This window comes from Pteropus alecto, unplaced genomic scaffold (assembly GCF_000325575.1).
Source record: "Pteropus alecto unplaced genomic scaffold, ASM32557v1 scaffold11, whole genome shotgun sequence".
Taxonomy (NCBI): domain Eukaryota; kingdom Metazoa; phylum Chordata; class Mammalia; order Chiroptera; family Pteropodidae; genus Pteropus; species Pteropus alecto.
Genome location: NW_006431956.1, coordinates 14,408,730 through 14,427,556, shown reverse-complemented (window position 1 = coordinate 14,427,556; position 18,827 = coordinate 14,408,730). Strand labels below are relative to the sequence as shown.

At 34.9% G+C, this 18,827-nt stretch overlaps 1 protein-coding gene and 1 pseudogene across 1 annotated transcript; both read right to left on the bottom strand.

Moving 5' to 3' along the window:
- Nucleotides 1-6,460: 6,460 nt before the first annotated feature.
- On the bottom strand, nucleotides 6,461-6,579 carry LOC112475643 (annotated as a pseudogene).
- Nucleotides 6,580-8,785: 2,206 nt separating this feature from the next.
- On the bottom strand, nucleotides 8,786-18,827 carry THNSL1 (threonine synthase like 1). Its single transcript, XM_015585581.2, is given in 5 exon segments — nucleotides 8,786-9,982; nucleotides 9,984-11,854; nucleotides 12,791-12,967; nucleotides 13,135-13,327; nucleotides 18,696-18,827. Coding segments are annotated over 2 exon segments (2,214 nt in total). The 5' UTR covers nucleotides 11,807-11,854; nucleotides 12,791-12,967; nucleotides 13,135-13,327; nucleotides 18,696-18,827; the 3' UTR covers nucleotides 8,786-9,591.

Genomic DNA, 18,827 nt, shown 5'->3' with positions numbered 1-18,827 from the left:
GGGAACAATGAAATGAAGACAACTTGAAAATGTTGACAAATAGATGGGCAGGATTTAGGAAGTCGTTTTTAGTAGAACATAATAAGGAAAGGCAAAAAGAAGGACGAGCAAGGCCGATTTGGAAGTTAGGGGAGAAATAGAAATACATTTGTTTGGAGGTCAAGTTCTCCAAATCCCCCAGATGCTTTCATTAGTAACTGAGTCATTTTACTTTCTCTTCTTTGAAGAGAAGATTTGGAGAATATTTATTTTAAGATGTGATGGAAAATTAAAGTGAAAATTAATTATTCAATGAGTTAGGCTACAAAACCATCTCTTCCCCACTCTATTCATCACGAAATCTCATACTCTTCTATATTCTTGATCTTTGTGAATGGAAATATCATCCATCTAGTTTTTAAATCAGAATCCCTCTCCACACCCTTTTTATCTATTCTGTTACTGAACTCTATAAAGTGACTTCCTAAATATTTTTTGAAACTGCCTATCCCTTCTGGTTCCATCCCTTCAGTCCATGCTCTGTCTTCCTAATTGGCCTCAGGTCCATGAGCCTAACACTTTCACCCCCGCCCAGTTGCCACCATGATCTTTCTGAAATAAAACGATGCTTATGGTAGAAAAGTGTATGTTCATGGATCTTCCCTATTTATTTGTTTGTTTGTTTGTTTGTTTCCTCCCTGGTTTTTTAGCTTCATCCTCACAACCTCATACATACACATTTTGTTCCAGGCAAACTGAACAATACATACCATACTCCATGCCATGTTGTTCCCTCTGCCCACCAAGTTACCCATGTAACTGTCACCTGACATTTAAACTTTGGTTCACATGTGATCATTTTTTCTAGAATGCCTTCTAATCCTTCGGTCTGATTTCGATGTCTCTCTTCTTGGCTCCCATCCAATAGCCTCAGGTCTAAAACACAATCAACAGCCTGAAGTGAATTACAGAAAAGCCAGCCAGGCAATTGTCCAGGGCAAAGACATGCATCATTAGGAATATTGCAGAGAGAAAAAAATTGTTCATCAATGCTATACGTGGTTAAGATTACTTTGACTAGCTTCTAGAAATCAGAAGGTAAGAAGACCCAAGAATATATTTGAATAGCAATAAATGATTTCTAAACTGCCTTTCGAAGAGGGTGAGTTTGGTTAGCTTCTGTGTTTTTGTTTTGCTAGTTAGGGTATACAAGTCTGGAGTTAGAGCTGAGCTGCTTGGGACAACATAGGAGAGGGTATCCTCTGCCAGCAGAGGTCCTTCTCCATCCTTCCCTGAACTGCACTTGTGGTGGGGTAGTCTGTGCAAAATTGTGGTCTTTCACCACAAAAGACAAGTGGAACAGATACTTCAAGAATATCAGTTTAAAGGGGAACCAAATATCAAATTAGCTTTCTCCAAGGCACGCCATATTTCTGTCTGGTCCTGATTGTAATATTTATCATGCAATCTTATAATAAGTCCAATTACTTGTCTAAATTGCCCATAAGCTTCCCAAGGACTGAGACTAAGGCTTTTTTTGTTTTGTAAAAGGAATATGTTCACCCAAAGTGTTTGATCTTGAAGTATAATGAACTGACCACCCAAAGATCAAGATTTAGCAGGGTCTACCTAGCACTGTCCAGGGAAGAATGACTTTGAGTCAAATAGATAAGAATATTGTTTGCTAAAGAGGCATTCTTTTTTAAAAAAATTTATTTATTTAAATTAGTTCCAAGTATACAGTACATTGGTCAGACATCTATATAGTTCACAAAACAACCCCCCCAATTGCTCCCTCCCTCCCCTGACCTTCCACCTAGCCATGATATTAATGCTAACTGCCTTCCCTATGCTGTGCTCCCAATCCATCCCTGTGCCCAACTATCAACTACTAAATTGTACTTCTTTGACCCTTCATCCCATTCTCTCAGCCCCTTAACTCCCACTCTCTGTCTGTCACCAAATTGTCCACTATATTTGTGAGTCTGTTTTTGATTAGTTTGTTCTTTTCGTTCCTTAGATACCGCATATAAGTGAAATCATAGGGTATTTATTTTTCTCTGTCTGACATTTCACATAGCATAATAACCGCTAGGTCCATCCATGTTGTTGCAAATGGTAGGATTTCACGTTTTGTTTTTTTTTAGTGGCTGAGTAATATTCCATTGTATATATAAACCATAATTTCTTTATCCAATCATCTGTTGATGGGCATTTAGGTTGCTTCCACATCTTGGCTATTGTAAATTGTGCTGCTATGAATATTGGAGTGCATAGACCTTTACAAATTATTGTTTTGGTTTTCTTTGAATAAATACCCAGAAGTGCAATTGCTGGGTCAAAAGGTATATCCATTTTTAATTTTTTGAGAAACCTCCATACTGCTTTCCATAGTGGCTGTACCAATTTGCAATCCCACCAACAATGTATAAGGGTTCCCTTTTAAAGAGGCATTCTTTATTGTGGGATAAGTACAGATATTGTGAGTGAAATATCCTTTAAAACTATCCTCTCTTTGGTTCGACTTCAGCTTTACCGAGTAAACTACTGATTGCTCATTTCCTAGATATCGTCATATAAGGGATAAAGAGTTCTAGATGGAGAAGACCAAATCTGTGGTCACTGGAAAAATATATCAACCATTACAAGTCGATTAACTTACATTGTAATATTTCCCTCATAAGTGTGATTAGCAAAGAGATAGGATCTCTAAATCTGATAACTCTGTGTATGCAAACAAAATTTAACGTCTGTACCTCTCAATCTGGTGACCACGTCAAAGCACTATCACCCTTTCCGAGGTCTAGGGAAAATCAAATCAAATAATATATATGTAATCATTTTTATGAAACTCCTACACGTACTTTTCCTCTTTGAAAAGAATGACCTGCATATTTCAAAGGATATTTTAACTTTGATTGTTTTCTCCCTAAAATTTCATTTTATTTTGGTAGTACTTTTGGCCAGTAGAAATTTTATAATCTTGACCTGACTAAAACTAATATTTTCCTTCTTTCTGTTGCCAGTAAAATATTGTTATACTCAACTTTTCTCAAGAGAAAGATGTTCCGTATTTCCTCATAGTAGGCTATAACACTGAAGGAAAAAAGGAGTACCTCTACCCGATGACTCTTTTTCTGGAAAATATACAGAATACTGTGAAAAAATAAGCTACTAAGATCTTTCAGGATTAAGTTACATTATTTTAATGGAGAAGAACTCTACACAGATGTGGAATTTACAAGAAATGATGTATTTTCTGGGAATGACCCATGTTGATTTGGCAGTTGTTTAAATATTATGTCAACCAATTATATTTAAAATCTCAAGCAGATTGGAGAGTCCCAGAACAAAGGTAATATCAAGGGCAAGTAAAAGTATTTTCTGAAAACTTCTGCTGTTTGACTTGAGCCTTATAAAATTTGAAACAAATATGAATAATCTTGAATTTTGTCAAGCTGGGGTATTGAATCATTTTAATCAGGCCACTCAATTCATGGGGTAAATGTATTTTAGAATTAAGAAATTTTCAGATTTTAGAAAGGTAATAATATCATGGGTTTACCATATATTCAGTACAGTAGTAGTAACTGACTCTCTGAAAAAAACACATAATCTTTTTATGACTTTTACTGATTAAACAATGTATAAAACAAAATTATAAATAATAATTAAATATAGTACTCTTACCTGTAATTCTGTATGACCAATCAATTTTCACAGAATGCGTTAATGTTTGCCTCTTACATTTATAGCTAATTTATGGTTATGATTGATGAAGGTAATGCAGTTGTGGATGTTGGTTGATATTTTTCTCAATTCTTAAATCTTTTTTGGGAGGAGTATTAGTTCTTATTCTAGCTTCTTTAATTGAAAACTTGCTCATTTATTTTCATATATATATGTGTATATACATAGATATAGACATACATATATATATGCATACATACATACATATACACATACATACATATTAAATGGACTTCAGGCCTTACATTTCTAAGTTCCATTGTAGCTGCATCTATACAAATATATATTGTACTCTCATTATTGTTTAGTTTTCATCTGACTTTCAAATAGTTTGGATTAAATCGTTTCTTGATCTTTAGGAAAAAAAATGGTTTAGAAGCACTATTTTAAGATCCATTAAACCTATCCAAATTCCCGAGCCTATATTTACCTATTCCAACATTTTTGAAGAGTGTTCAGCAAAATATTTATGTTTTATTTCAATTGACAAATAAGTTTGGGAAGAAAGGCTTAAATGAAGTTAAAACAAGTTTCCTTAAAGGAGGATTAATATGCTAATATGCATTGTAAATCTATAAAAAGAGAATATAGAAGGCAACATTTTCTAAATCCATCTGAGCACATATTTTTGTTCGTTTCTTTGATAAAATACTAAAGTCTCATGGAACAATTTATGTTTAACCACTCTGTAACACTTGGTGTCAGTATTACTAATTCTACCTATAATCATCATTTAGTACTGTGTTAGGCAGAGTTGTTAATTTCAATTAATAGCAGTCACTCTGAACAAGTTTAAGCTTAAAATGAATTTATTAGAAGATAATAAAATAGATTTTAAAATCTCCAGAAAAGCTAGAGAATCAACTTTAGAGGCCAGCACCAATACTCACTTCACATCACTGGTGGTGCTTTTTGGCACCACTAAAATGGCGGTAAAGTCATTAAAAAAGAAAGTCACAAATCAACAAAAATAGCAAATGAAAAAACCAGCAACAGCACAGTTTGAAAGCTGGAGAGCAAGTGAATGACTGCTTACTAGTTCTTCATTAAAGTAATGTACTTTGATTCTAAAAGATCAACCGATTTGCAATGGAATAGAACAGAGGCCTCCAAAAGTGAAATCTTCAAGAGAAAGTTAAGATTTATACATTATCTAATGAATCTGACACCTGTGTATCTGGCAAAAAGTTTGGAGATGAATTTGTTACATATATAGATAGCTAAGCAAAGGGAATAAATACAATTTAAATTAAAAGAGTATTATACAGTATAACTAAGCCGTAGATAATATTTGTAGTCATAATAATAGAAACACTGATATTGATCTAATCCAAAATGATAACATATCTATATTGGAAGGATAGAAGGTAAGGAAATGAGTAGGTAGAGGAGCAGGACGGATGAAGTGGAACTAAATATTTATCTTTCTTACAAGAATGTGAATAGATATCTGAAGCTAAAATTTAGAGCAGCGGTTAAGTATGTTATCAAGACATAAGGAGGAAAAAAATGCCAGAGCAAACAGCTGATTCCAACGTGCTTTACCTCTGGAGCGTGGGTATAGGAAGGTAACTAACTGACTTTTAAAACTAAGTATATGTATAACTATTTGTTGAAACACAATTTAAAAATACAAGTTTCCTTTGGTGGGAATATAAAATGGTGCAGTTGCTATGCAAAACAGTATGGCAGTTCCTCGAAAAATTAAAAATAGAATTATGATATGATCCAGCTACTTCACTTCTTGGTATATATTCAAAAGAACTGAAAGCAAGTTCTTGAGGAGATATTTGTACACCCAAGTTTATGGCAGCATTATCTACAATAGCCGAAAATGTGAAGGCAGCCCAAATGACCATCAATGGAAAAATGCATAAACAAAATGTGTGACATGGATTAAAACTTTGAAGACATGCTAAGTGAAATAAGCCAGTCACAAAAAGACAATTACTATATTATTCCACTTATATGAGGTATCTAGAGTAATCAATAATAAGGCATTTGTTTTTTAAAAAACAAAACAAACACAAAGATACCATTAAATTTATTATTAAATGGTATTAATTTTAGGACTCATTCACCAAATATGATAATTTATTTAAAACAATCCATTGTGAATTATGTAAAATTATAAATTCCCCTAATATTTATAAATGAAATTAAACCTGCCATTAGGAACTCTGCATTTCATAGGCCACTAAAATCTCTATAAAGCCTGATGACCACATAAAAATGCAGTGCCACATCTGCACATGTAACTTCAAAGCAGTGACTTCTCACAATTCTTATTACCAGTTAGATGAAGAAAGTCTTAAGAACTCAGAAAGAGATGACGATTTTAAAAAGAAAAATAGTTAAATTGACTAATCATACCCTTCCGAGAAACAAAGTCAACTTTTGGATGTCGGGTCTGGTCAAAATATTGCCAGTTGATCAGAGTACTGCTATATAACACGCAATTTGATTTCTTGTCACCTCATGTTCTCTGTCCTCTGAAAACTTTTCTGTTTCAAGACACTAGCAAATTTCTTGGCTTTGCTTTTTTGAATCAGAGGAGTGTATTCTAACTTTGGTTTTGAAGGAGCTTATTTGCTTTTAGTTTCAAAGAAATAAAACTCATGATTTTGGTGGTCAGAGTACACAGATGGGATTCACACAAATAACTATTTCATACTCGATTTTATTCATATTCTTGGATTGGGACAAGAACCATATATACGTATATTTTAAATGCCTACAGTACCTGGTATTCTGAGGTGGTGTCCCATCCAAGTACTAACCAGGCCTGACCCTGCTTAGCTTCTGAGATCAGATGAGATCAGGCACGTGCAGAGCGGCATGGCCTTAGACAAGAACTGTATTTTTATGTTTCCATGGGTTTGAGTTCACATCAAAACAGCTTTTTTAAAAAATTAACATTATGTAGTCTGACTTGTAAAACGTTTATAAATGATTTAATGGATTGAAACAGTATTTGCCATAAATGTTTTTAAAATTGAATTGCTATTAAAATCTCACAAAAGCCTCATACAATTTATTGCCTTCTAAACTCTATTTAATGGAAACGTATTTTACAATTTCCATTAATATGTAACTTTAAAATCTCATTTCTCAAAAATCTTACAAATTGACTATTTATGACATTATAAGACAATTTCAAAGAGAAAGCTTGCACAAGGATAGCCTGAAAACTGATAACGATTTTTCATTTCATAAACCAGAAATTTTTATTTTAATAATGGCAAAGTATGAAGTCTACTTTTACATGTCATTAGAAAGAATCACAAATGTTTGGAAGTCCATATCCATTAGCCTTCAACACAAAGTTTACAAGAACAGATAAAAATCAGGCAATCTAAATATCCACTAACTGGTAAAATGATAGATTGTTTGAACGATTCAAAAAAATAATGTTATACAGTAATAAAAATTAATGAAGTGTGGCTTCACTCATCTGCATAGATGAATTTTAAAGTTTTTCGCCAAAAGTTGAGGAAAGCACACATAATGATTGCGTTTACATAGAATTCAAAGAGACCAAAATTAAGCAGTGCAAAACTATAAATTCAAATAGGGGGATGACGAACGGAAAGGAGAGTGGTACCCGTGGGAAGAGAGCGAATGTAATCAAAGAGGCGCCACAATGAGTATCAAAGGTATGAGTCATGCTCTGCTCTCAGAGAGAGGTAGTGAGCACAGGGATATTTACTACTCATCCTTAAACTGTACATATTTGGCACACTCCGGAGCAAACGAAAGAGAGACCATTATATAGACAACTTTTTGGAGAAGCTTGATCTTGATTAAAATGCAAAAAAATAAGAGTAGATGGGGAAAAATGGATATTTAGGTTTTGTTTTTGCTCTCCTGCTTTTAACATATGAAAAGAAAACATCCGAATGGCAGAGAAAGAAAGGTTCCACTAGAGGGGAGGAGTTGAAACAGGAGAGGAGAGGTGATGAAACAAGTTATCTGAGTCGTCTGAAGGACAGGTCCAATGCACACCAGGAGAGGCTGGCCCTTGAAAGGAGGAATACTACCTAATTCAACCAAAAGGGAGTAGGAAGGGTAAAAACAGGCACAGATTTGTATATTTGGTGATGGGGAAACCAAGGTGCATCACACCTGATTGCTGTCCCTCTTGAAGGAGGCCAGGTTATTAGCTGAGAGGCAGGGCCAGAGCTGGTTTTGAGAAAAAGTGAGAGCATGCAGTAAGTTTCGGAAGTGAGGGCACTGACCACGCGTAAATGCAGAGGCTCTCCTGGACATTTCCTTGTTTCCCTCATCTCTGCCTAGAATGTATTTCCTCTTCCTTTTCACCTAGAAAAATCTTCCCATCCTTCAAAACTCACCACAGGTTCTGTCCTCTGAAATCTTGTCTATTCCATGGCAATCTTATAGCACTTGACTCTATCACTCATTTTTTCACTTATTCATGGAATGTCTTGCAGTAACTCTTTCTGTTATACGTGATTTAATTTTTATGTGTTGTCTCCTTAACTACAGTTCTTGAAGCCAGAAATTCTTTTTTTAAAAAAAACACTGTCCTTCCCTCTCAGAAAAACTGTATTCTCATACACACAAGGAACATTTAGATGCATTTTCTAAATGTCATCTACTGGAACAAATATCCTTAAAAGCAAATGATAAAATAATTAAGACATACATGAATAAGTAAACTTTGAATCCTCCATTATTTTCTTATAACTGCTCCTGGTTTTCCATTTTAATTTTAGAACTGACTTTTTAGAGGTTAAGCAAGAGATCCAATGTTAACACATTAGTTTAAATTTTTAAAAAATTTAAACAAATTATTTCTAATTATTCAATTTTTTCTTTATAACTTTTAATGTGTTTTTCATGCATGTAGTTCTCCCAGAAAATGAAATAGAATGTCATCAGCAAAGACAAATTATGTTAGGAATGCCATCTTGTGGTTGAGAGTAGTTCCTTATGCTAACATCCTTTCAGGGACAATCTTTAATTCAGAAATAAAACATCCAATAAACTCACAAGTGTGTGGAGAAGGAAAAATTAAATATATGTATCAATTGTGTGTGGTTTGTCAAGACAATGTTCATTGAAAAGAGACAATGGGCAGATTACAGACAAATGGACTCCGTATAATACAGAAAACTACCAATAACTATAAAAACATACTTCTATTAAGACTATTCAAATAATCTGAAGTTTGAAAATTTTTTCTCTTGAAATAGTAATTTTATTTCTGAATCCACTAAGTAGTTGATTATTACATCCTGGATTTAAACCATGTATCTCGATTTTTAAACTATACCTTCTAACTATAAACATCCAAAGGGGAGAGGACAGAGCACTTATCTGATTTGGATGGTACAGGACACATGTAATTGTAGCCCAAATGGAGTTTGAGTTGAACACACTGGCTCTATCTTAATACATGAGGTGACTAATTCCTCTATGCAAGTTAGCCATTTGAGTGGTAAATCTTTCTCATCGATAGAGAACTAGTTACGGTTACATATATAGTACTTAACAACTATGCTTAAATATTTTAATTACCAGACATTTTGGTCCACTTAAAAGTGGGGGTGATGAAGCAGAAAATGAAATATCCCTCAGGAGTACAAAGCACAGCACAATAGCACAAGGGTCCATGCACTATGCTACTTCTTTGTCACTTCTAAATTAGGGATCCAAGGAGCATGTGTACAGGTAAATTGTTCAGAACCAGAGACAAGGCTACTGAAATTCCAAAAGGCAATTTACATATAGACATAGGTATCTACATAAAAAACAAAATGCTACTGTACTCCAAATCGCCTTTTGTGATTTATTATTGCATGCTTATTACCAGAAAAAAAAAATTTTACTCAGAAAAACTCATGGGAATTGATTCTGTATTAGTTTTTCCACGTGACTCTTCAGGACATTCATGTCAGCTGCACAGACCTGGTACTCCATCTTCTCTTGCTGTTTTGTTCTCTCTAATAAAGCCTCATGTGGTGGAGGTAATGCATTATATGAACTCAATAAATAAAGCTGACTTGATGAAGTTTGGTTGATTTCTTTAATCTTTAAAGCCTGCATGATAGCAGGTGCAAACTTTGAGTAATGAGCTGTAGATGAGACAATCACTGGGCAAGTTTTGTCTTGCATTCTGTCTGCAACCACTTTTGCAACAGCGGTGTGTGGATCCAAAATATACCCTGAAGTATTGTAGGTGGAGTGAATAGCTGCTAGGCACTCTCCTTCAGAGCACCAGTCGGCTATGTTTTTCTAGAATCTTTTCTATCTGGAAGTGATGCTGCTCTTCTAATTGATTAAATAATTTGGTCACTAATTGTCCGTCTTTATTAGCCATCAAGTATAAATGTCGTTCCAGGTTTGAAGATTTGAGAATATCTATTGCTGGTGAAAAGGTTTGGGCTAATTTCCTTTCCCTTAGATCATAATGTCCTGTTTTTATAAAATCAGTCAAAACATGGTTCTGATTAGAGGCACAAATAAATTTGCGAATAGGAATTCCCATCATTTTGGCATACACTGCTGCTAAAATGTTACCAAAGTTCCCCGTGGGGATACAGACATCCACTGGGCTTCCAAAAGAAATAAATCCTTGGCTCACGAGATCAAGATATGCAGAAGCATGATAAACTATTTGGGGAAGCAGTCGGCCCCAGTTTATGGAATTAGCTGAACTTAAGATTGTCCCATATTCCACAGTAAGAAAGCCAGTAAACTCAGAATCTTTAAAAATTCCTTTCACAGCTGTCTGGCAAAAATCAAAATCTGACTTGACACCCACTGCCCATCCATTTTCTTTCTGACTGCCAATTATTTGTGCTTTCTGAAAATCACTTACTCCGTTCTCGGGAAAAAACGTGGCTACAGCTATTCTTTGCTTGTCATTCTTATTAAGACGACTAAAACCATTTAAGACTGCACTCCCTGTGTCTCCTGAGGTTGCTACTAGTATCATATAATTACAACTTGGTGGAATACAGTGTGCAAACAGATGGGGCATAAGTTGTAAAGACAAATCTTTAAATGACCCTGTTGGTCCATGAAATAATTCCAGGATGAACTGGTTGCCTAAAAGGTGCCTGACAGGGGCGATTTTTGAGCAGGCAAAGTTTTCCCCATAAGCAGTTTCGATCATTTCTCCCAATCTAGCTGCAGGTATGTCAGCAGGATGTATGCACTTTTCCAACAGTATTTGGGCTCTTTCTATATAGGTTGCTCCTACTAGGCTTTTCCACTCCCCACAGCTTAATTTTGGAAATTCCTTCTCAGGAACAAAGAGTCCACCATCAGAAGCTAATCCTTCAATCATAGCTTCGCTAAAGAATTTCGTCGAAACCTTCTGCTCATCGTCTTTGGGGCAAAAGTATCTTGTTGAAATGAATGTTTCTGAGTCCACATCTTGGTATCTTTTAACTGCGTGAAGCACTTTGTCAGCTACCTCCTCTGGGGAAGCCCCATTTTCACAAAAAACACGAGTATCGTACCACTTCTTATAATACTGTCTTCTACATTTAAGTAAGTCTTTCATAGATGTTCCAGGATTCTGACCTACAATCCTCTCTACTTTCATTAATTTTAGACGACTAACTATATCTATTAGAGGTACATCCAGGTATACGATTATTCCATTTTTCTTCAGATGCCACATGCTAGCATCATGCATTGGATTGGACCCGGTAAGGGAAATCACACTTCCAGATGCAGAGAAGTTTAACACAGCTTTTCCTTCCTCTTCTAAAAACTGCTCATTACCAACATCCTGTAATTTTTCAGACACACTCATATTCCAGGTTTTTTCAAGGATATCATCATCCACATCTATGACACAACAACCTAGTTTGTGACCTATTATTCTGCCTACTGTTGTTTTCCCAGCACCAGGCGGTCCCATCAGGACAATATTTTTGTCTCCGACAAGAGACTGGGTTGAGTGCCATGACTTCCGTAATTCTGCAAGTGCAAAGGTTCTTGAAAGAAATAGCTGGGCGTGTTTATCCGTTTTGATGTGTATAACAGAAAAACATTTCTGAGTTATTTGTTTCAGATGCTGACATCGGTTAAAGTGGAGCATTCTCTTTTCACTTTTCTGCCCAAGCCAACCGAAAAACCGGCTTTAGCCCTTTTCAAAACATAAAAACAAAACAAAACGAAAGACATTTGGTTACTAATTTCAACAGTTAAAATCCCAATAGGATTGAATATAATCATGCTCACAGTACATAACTATTTGAAGCTCTTCCAAATTTATGGGACATTTAAAAAAGTATTAGTACCCCAATTCTCATATATTGCATATTATCCTTTTAAAAAATCTTTCAAATCTCAAAGCACTGAATAATCAAAACTTAATAATGTGTAACTATTATGCAACAGAAACGTAATTCAGAAAATGCCATATCATAGATGCTTTTCAAAAAATATATACTAAATCAAATTAGTATTTCTTTTCCTGTAATGAAAACTACCTTATAATTTATAACTCATGCAAACAAGGATTATTTGGAGTTGGAATTCTATTTACTTGCAATTCACTCTTTAATTTCTCTTTAGTTATATAAACATGTGATAGACTATTAGGCCATCATGTTACTCATAAATTTCTTAGTTATAGAATTCACAGCAGGAAACCAGAATAAAATATTTGCTTATAAAATGCTTAAATAACTTTCCAAACTATAGGGGCAAGGTATGACATTTTTTTTTATGTGCCTTTTATATGCATACTGTTAAGAATCATTCTTACATATTTTTCATGTAAGGCCTTTAAAAAAGCTAAAGTGAAAGGTATAATATGCAAATAGTTAAGAAAAATTTATAATCACTGGCAAGGTCAAAGGCTACATATCTATAACCTTATCTGCATGGGACCATCACTTTTGTCTCTGTCCTACAAACATCATCAGTGGGGAGACTTAACTCAAACTCAAGACTCCAGGGTGATAGCAAAGAAACTTGGGAATTTTCCAATGATAAGAGGAAAAAGCTATTCTGGCGTCCAAAGCGGTTCTGCAATCCCTTATACTGGTCGAATGCCTGTTTTGGGGAATATACTCACCGTTAAACACAAATGTATGCCAGACACGTCAAATTCAGTTGTATGTAAAATGCAAGTTAATAAATTGCTCATTTAAGTTGACTCAGGTAACTTCAGTCAAATGCAAGCTAATCACTTCTGCTCATTTAAATTGACTAAGGTAACTTCGCAGACATGTAGTGGAGTTTTTCACATGTTCTGTGGTAGAATCAAAATGCGACTAAGCACACTAAATATTAGATGGTACCTTTAAATATGTTCTGAAAACATTCAATCATTTACTATTCTGATTATCAATGTTACTTAAACTGTGGTCTGTAATTAGCCATTTAAACCATTTTAAGCTAACACTGAATTTAACTTACAAGTTAAATTACGACTGTCAAGAGAAGAAGTACATTTCCTTATTTGGCTTTTCAGCTTTTATTAAACTGTATTCAGCTTGTACGTGCTGTGCTTAATTCCCACTGACTTGTAAACATATGACACACGGGAATCAATCTTAGATGAAGAGTCTGTTGACGCTGAGGCAAAGTCAATCTTAGCAAAAAGTGGAGTCTATAATGAAAAAAATCTCAAGTTAATCATAACTTCACACAGTATCATCAAATTCTATATATAGACTAGTCTATTATTAAAATATCCACTGAAATATTTAAAGTATAATAAAATAATGAATGGACCCTTTTCATGTTCCCCAATCTGTTATTAAACGACACGTGTGTCTTACAGAACTTTACTAAACATTAGAACTGAAGCCATTTCTGTCATCAAGCAATATAAAATACAATATAACCAAATAATAAGTACAAAATCTTTCACAATGATACAATTTTAATGATTTAACTGTATGTGCAGTGATCAAAGGAAAAAAATCAGTGGACTAAAGCTATGAAATGAGTGTCTGAATTACTCTTTTAGGTTGTTTTATCCATTTGAATCACTACATGATTTGTATATGATAATATCTACTGTAAAATGTGCAAATGAAGCATCTGCCACACACAGGTAGCTCTATTTAAACGAGTTTATAATAAATGCAAAGCATATACCATAGTGGCTGGCACATAAGAATATTCGTATATATAGCCATATTAATCATTGTCACTCAAAGACAATGGACTAAAAACATACAAATTGAATCAGAATATCTAGGCACAAGGTTAGGCATATTTTTTTTTTATGGTTTGGTTTATAAACCTTAAGAGAAAATAGTGGTACTCATCTGTAAATTGAGAACTGTTTTGCCATGCAGTCTAATCCTTTCCCTAGATTAAACCAAGGATCAGAGAACTGTACGCTGGACCCCAACAGCAATTTCTTTGATTAAACTGTATTCTGGTACTGTACTTTAACACTATTTTGAGAGCACTGAATAAAACAGCCTGATTAACCTCCTATTCAGGAGGCTTTTGCTTATAAAACCAGTGTCTTCTTTTTTAGTTCTCAGTGCATAACTTTGTGATGTCTGTGTTAGTATTAACTGTATATTCTCCGAGTAGCTGACTTGTTTTTACGGACACTACATCTTTTAAATGATCTTTTTCCCCACTCTTGTTGGTGGTTATAATGCTTAACATCAATGCCATTAAAAGTAGAAGATTGTAACATAAACATTATACATGTTAACTTCGCCTTAACTTTTGTAATCTTACTTTTCCTGTTTTATATGAATTAAAAACAGAAAATTATATGACAGTTCAATTTACTGTGTATCAATATTATTTCATCAAAAAAAAATCATCCTGACTCTAGAAGCAGTTAAGTGCTATAATATGTAACAAATATCATTTTTAAAGAAAAAGATGAATTCTATTTTAAGTTACATACTAAATTTTGTTTTATAACATTTAGCTATAAGCTAATTTTAGGGCTTCGACATCCATTGTAAGCAAACCATATGACAAGAGAAAATAGAAAAAAGCCTACAGCATGTAACTTTTACCTGGAAATTGAGTTTTTTTAAAGAAGTAATATAGTCAATTCTTGTTACTCATAGTAATTATGTTCTATAAAGTTACTATGAATATTGACTTAGTGGATATTGAACTGCTGCTCCTATGGGAAATACAGGGTTAGGTTCCTGTGAGCCTCTAGTCACAACATGTCACCAACTGATCAATACATAAACTTGTTTTCTGTGCGTTTCTGTTTAACATATATATTTAACATATATATTGTTGCTTCATTTCCACTGAACTCCCAGCCAAAAGCACTCTTAACTCACGCCTGAATGAAGCTGATCTAACACACATTGCTCTGTTAGGCGCCTGACAGCAAGTTGTCGTACTCTTCAGCACTCTGCTCTGGGGCTATTTTAAATAGCAAAATCATCAACTAGAAGCACAAAAATGTAAAAAATGTGGCACTAAACGGAACTGGAAAAGGACATTTATTTACAGGTTGAGAGCTGAAACAAGGTGGTGGTGCATTGCCTTGCTTGACCCAGCTTGGAACATGTGCATCGGGCAACTCAAATTTTCCACCACTGTGAGCATGTCCATGAATGACTGCAAAAGTGATGTAACTATTAATTTGGGGTTATAAATTTTAGTGGGTACCTGTAAAAAATGAAGATTGACTGCATATCATTTTCCTTTGATTCAAAGCCATGTCATTAGACATTTTTCATTTTATATTTTAGTATGTCTTTCAGTACCATGGTCATATACAGGCAATTTTTCTTCAGCCAAAGGACAAAACTACTTCAAATTAAATGGAAGTCAATCATGTAAGAGTCAAAAGTCAAAAACAGTACTTAAAGACCAAATCTCTTGGCCATAAAGTACTAAGGTTTTACAGTATCCTTAATGTTCTCAAATATTTTTTGTAGAGCCAAGTTCTACGCAAAAATGTTTTAGTTATTCTAACTCCTCAGAGGATGGAAGATCTACACGACTTTATTGTGCATTAATTTTTTTACTGCATTAATTTTTTACTGATATTATGCATTAATTATGCATTAATTTTTTACTGATAACTTACAGGGGAGCTTTTGACGTATGTTAGTATCACAGCAAGAACTTTAAAAACAAGAAGTCCACATGTACACATTAATTCAAGTGCTATATGACCTCAAGGCACAAAATTTAACAACTTTATTGTGACTAGCTGATCAAAACTGAATAAAGTATTCAAGGGGGAAAAAAGTACAGAAATCACTTTTTAAATTGCTTTTAAATTATTTCCTGTGAATGCTAATAAAGTTGCATTTTAAATCAGAAATACACACTAATTTCAGTAACCTATTTACTGTTTTCCTAAGTTTACACTACATGAGTGACAATCAACCAAAATCAAATTCAACCCATTATCAATTTTTACTTTGAAAATAGTCCAGAAGAATTTTTTAATTCCATTATAAAATTACCTAGTTTCCAATTCCTTTGTGAAATTGTCAAAATCCTACTTAGTCAAAATGATTTAGCATTTGTCACTCATTTAAAATGTTATTATACTCTCTTCCAAAATAAAACATAAGATACAGCACTGCAAAAATTATTTCATGAGCAGCACTGGCTATAGTTCAATGAAGTTCCAAAAATACACCATGATTATGCTTGTCATCCAGTATTAATGAAATCTCTATTTCAATTTCTCAGGTGAATGACTAAATCTAGTCTATTATCTTATGAAGATATTTTGAGGTTTTTAAAAATTCTTAAAAATTATTGCATTTTTACAGCAATAGTTTCTCGATAAGTAATGACAAAAAACAGCAAGATACTAGGACATAAACTAACCAGGGAGAGGTAAAGCTCTACTGCTTCTGACTGAGCAAACAAAACCTCTCAATGAGCCCTTCAGCCAGCCAGTTCCTACTTTCCAACATATATCGAGGTGGAGAGGGTGGAAGGACCACACACTCCAGTGCCATGTTGTCATCTTAGGGATCTTACACTCAAAAGCAGTTTTACAAGGTCACCACTCATCTTAGCCTTTATCTTAGTATCAAAGCTAAGTATTTCCTGTTGTTTCCTTTTGCTGTTAGATATCCTCTTAATGGTCTCGAGTATCTAATTCAAGACTTTTTAAGTACCCTTTTCAGTTCTTTAACTTAGAAAAATATTGTAAAGTATATCTTTATACAGGGTTTATAGTCCTCACGATTAGCTTATTTTGTATTCCCACCTGTGCCCATTTTCATATTCATCTAAATAGATTAAAATAATCTAGAGCCAAAAAAAGAAAAAAAAAAACAACACCTAATTTGTGCACACAACTGTTTACATCAGGGGTTTGGCAAATTACAACCCACAGGCCAAATCTGGCCCACCGCCCTTTTGTAAATTTTCACAGGGACAAAACTTTGCTTTCATTTGTTTTGTATTGTCTTTGGCTTCTTATGAGTTATGATGGTAGAGTAGTTGAGACAGAAACCATCAGGCCTGCAAAGGCCTAAAAAATTGATTATGTATCTAGCCCTTTACAGAAAAAGTTCATGACCTCCAATGGTATATCAACACTAATTCCCTGTGCACATACCGGATACAGGCATTTCCTTGGACAGTACTGTCATTTTGAGGGAATTATAAAATTTAGAAATATATTCTTTGTAAACATGCTTTCAAAAGAAAAACAGAATTACAGACCAATTATTTAAGAAAAAAAAGTTCCTTTCCAAGTGATTTAGCAATTTCATAACTGTAAACTAAATATACTACAGTGAGATCTTAAATTGTTTAATATTTTTTAAACCATAAGTTTACTAATATCAGTGGAAATACTGTATTCAGAAACACCAGAAAGTCAAGACTAAGTGAGCTAAGGCCACTTGGTTCTTAGTAAGAGGAGAAATCATGTTTTTCTTTGTTCTCTTTTAGAAACTGGTTAACGTAAACAGTCCCAAAGTGTTCCTTCTAATTAGAAAATTTATAAGCTTCGGCAAATGACTATGCACTTGGTTAATGGTGTTATCATTCTGAGTCCTTAGTTCAAATCTTAGCATATAGAGAGAACAGAACTTTTCTCTCTACACGCTAAGCAAAAAAAAAAAAAGAGAGAGAGAGAGAGAAAGAAAAAAGGAAAAAAGGGCAAGGTAGTATATACATATAAAATGTTTCGAAAAATGAAAATCTGATGTGTAGGAGAATCATCCCCAAGACATCACTGATCAGAAATAAAATATTTGTTAAATGCCTGGGATAAAAAGTAAAATCTCATAAAGACCTACACATTCAACATAGCCTTTGAAGTAGGAACTAAAAACCACCAAGCCACCTCGCTGTTTTAATCCCTCCACCTAGCACCGAGGCAGTAAGACGACTAAAACTGGTGTCCTCACGCATCTGCGGGCACTTTTATTCCCTTTAGGCAGAGGGGCCAGCGGAAGGTTGGTTCACAACCATCTATAGATCTTCCTTCTCAAATCATATTGCCAAAATGTCTTTTAGAAACCCAGGATGGCAAAGGTCTTTCTAAATGAGTTTTTCCCAGCAGTCATATGTGTATAAACAGGTTTATGGAGGACCAAATGGATTCAGAACGGAAGAAAACCGCTTCTCAGAAAGACAATTTCAAAAAGGGACATCAAAATAAATGTGCAAAAATTAAAGGGCCCATATAAAAGGCTTCTTTGGTTTCGGCTGTTCGTTTGAAAAACAAAGTCCACACATAGTGGAAAAAGACCTAAGATAGGCCCGATCAAGAGGGGAACAGGATGGAGAGCAGAGAACCGGCGAGCCGCGGGAGAAAGCAGGGGGGGCCGAGGGGAGAACCGGGGCGCGGCAGGTGGACGGATGGGAAGGGGCACGACAGGTGGATGGATGGGAAAGACCGCGGGACGTGGGCGCACGGCGAGTTCTGGGCAGCCTGGGAAATGAGCGCAGACGGACAGTTGAGATGACAACCGAGTAGCGGAAAGGGGAAGGCATGCGACGGGAACGCACTGGTTTCTACAGTGTCCCTTTTTCCGCAAATAACTCACCAAGAAAATCATGAGAGGACGGGAGGGAGGAAAAGAAAGGAAAGGGAGTGTCCAGGAGCCGCCAGTGTCGCCTCGGGATCGAACCCCGCAGCTCTGGCGCTCGCCCCACCTCGCCCACAGCCCAGGCCGGAG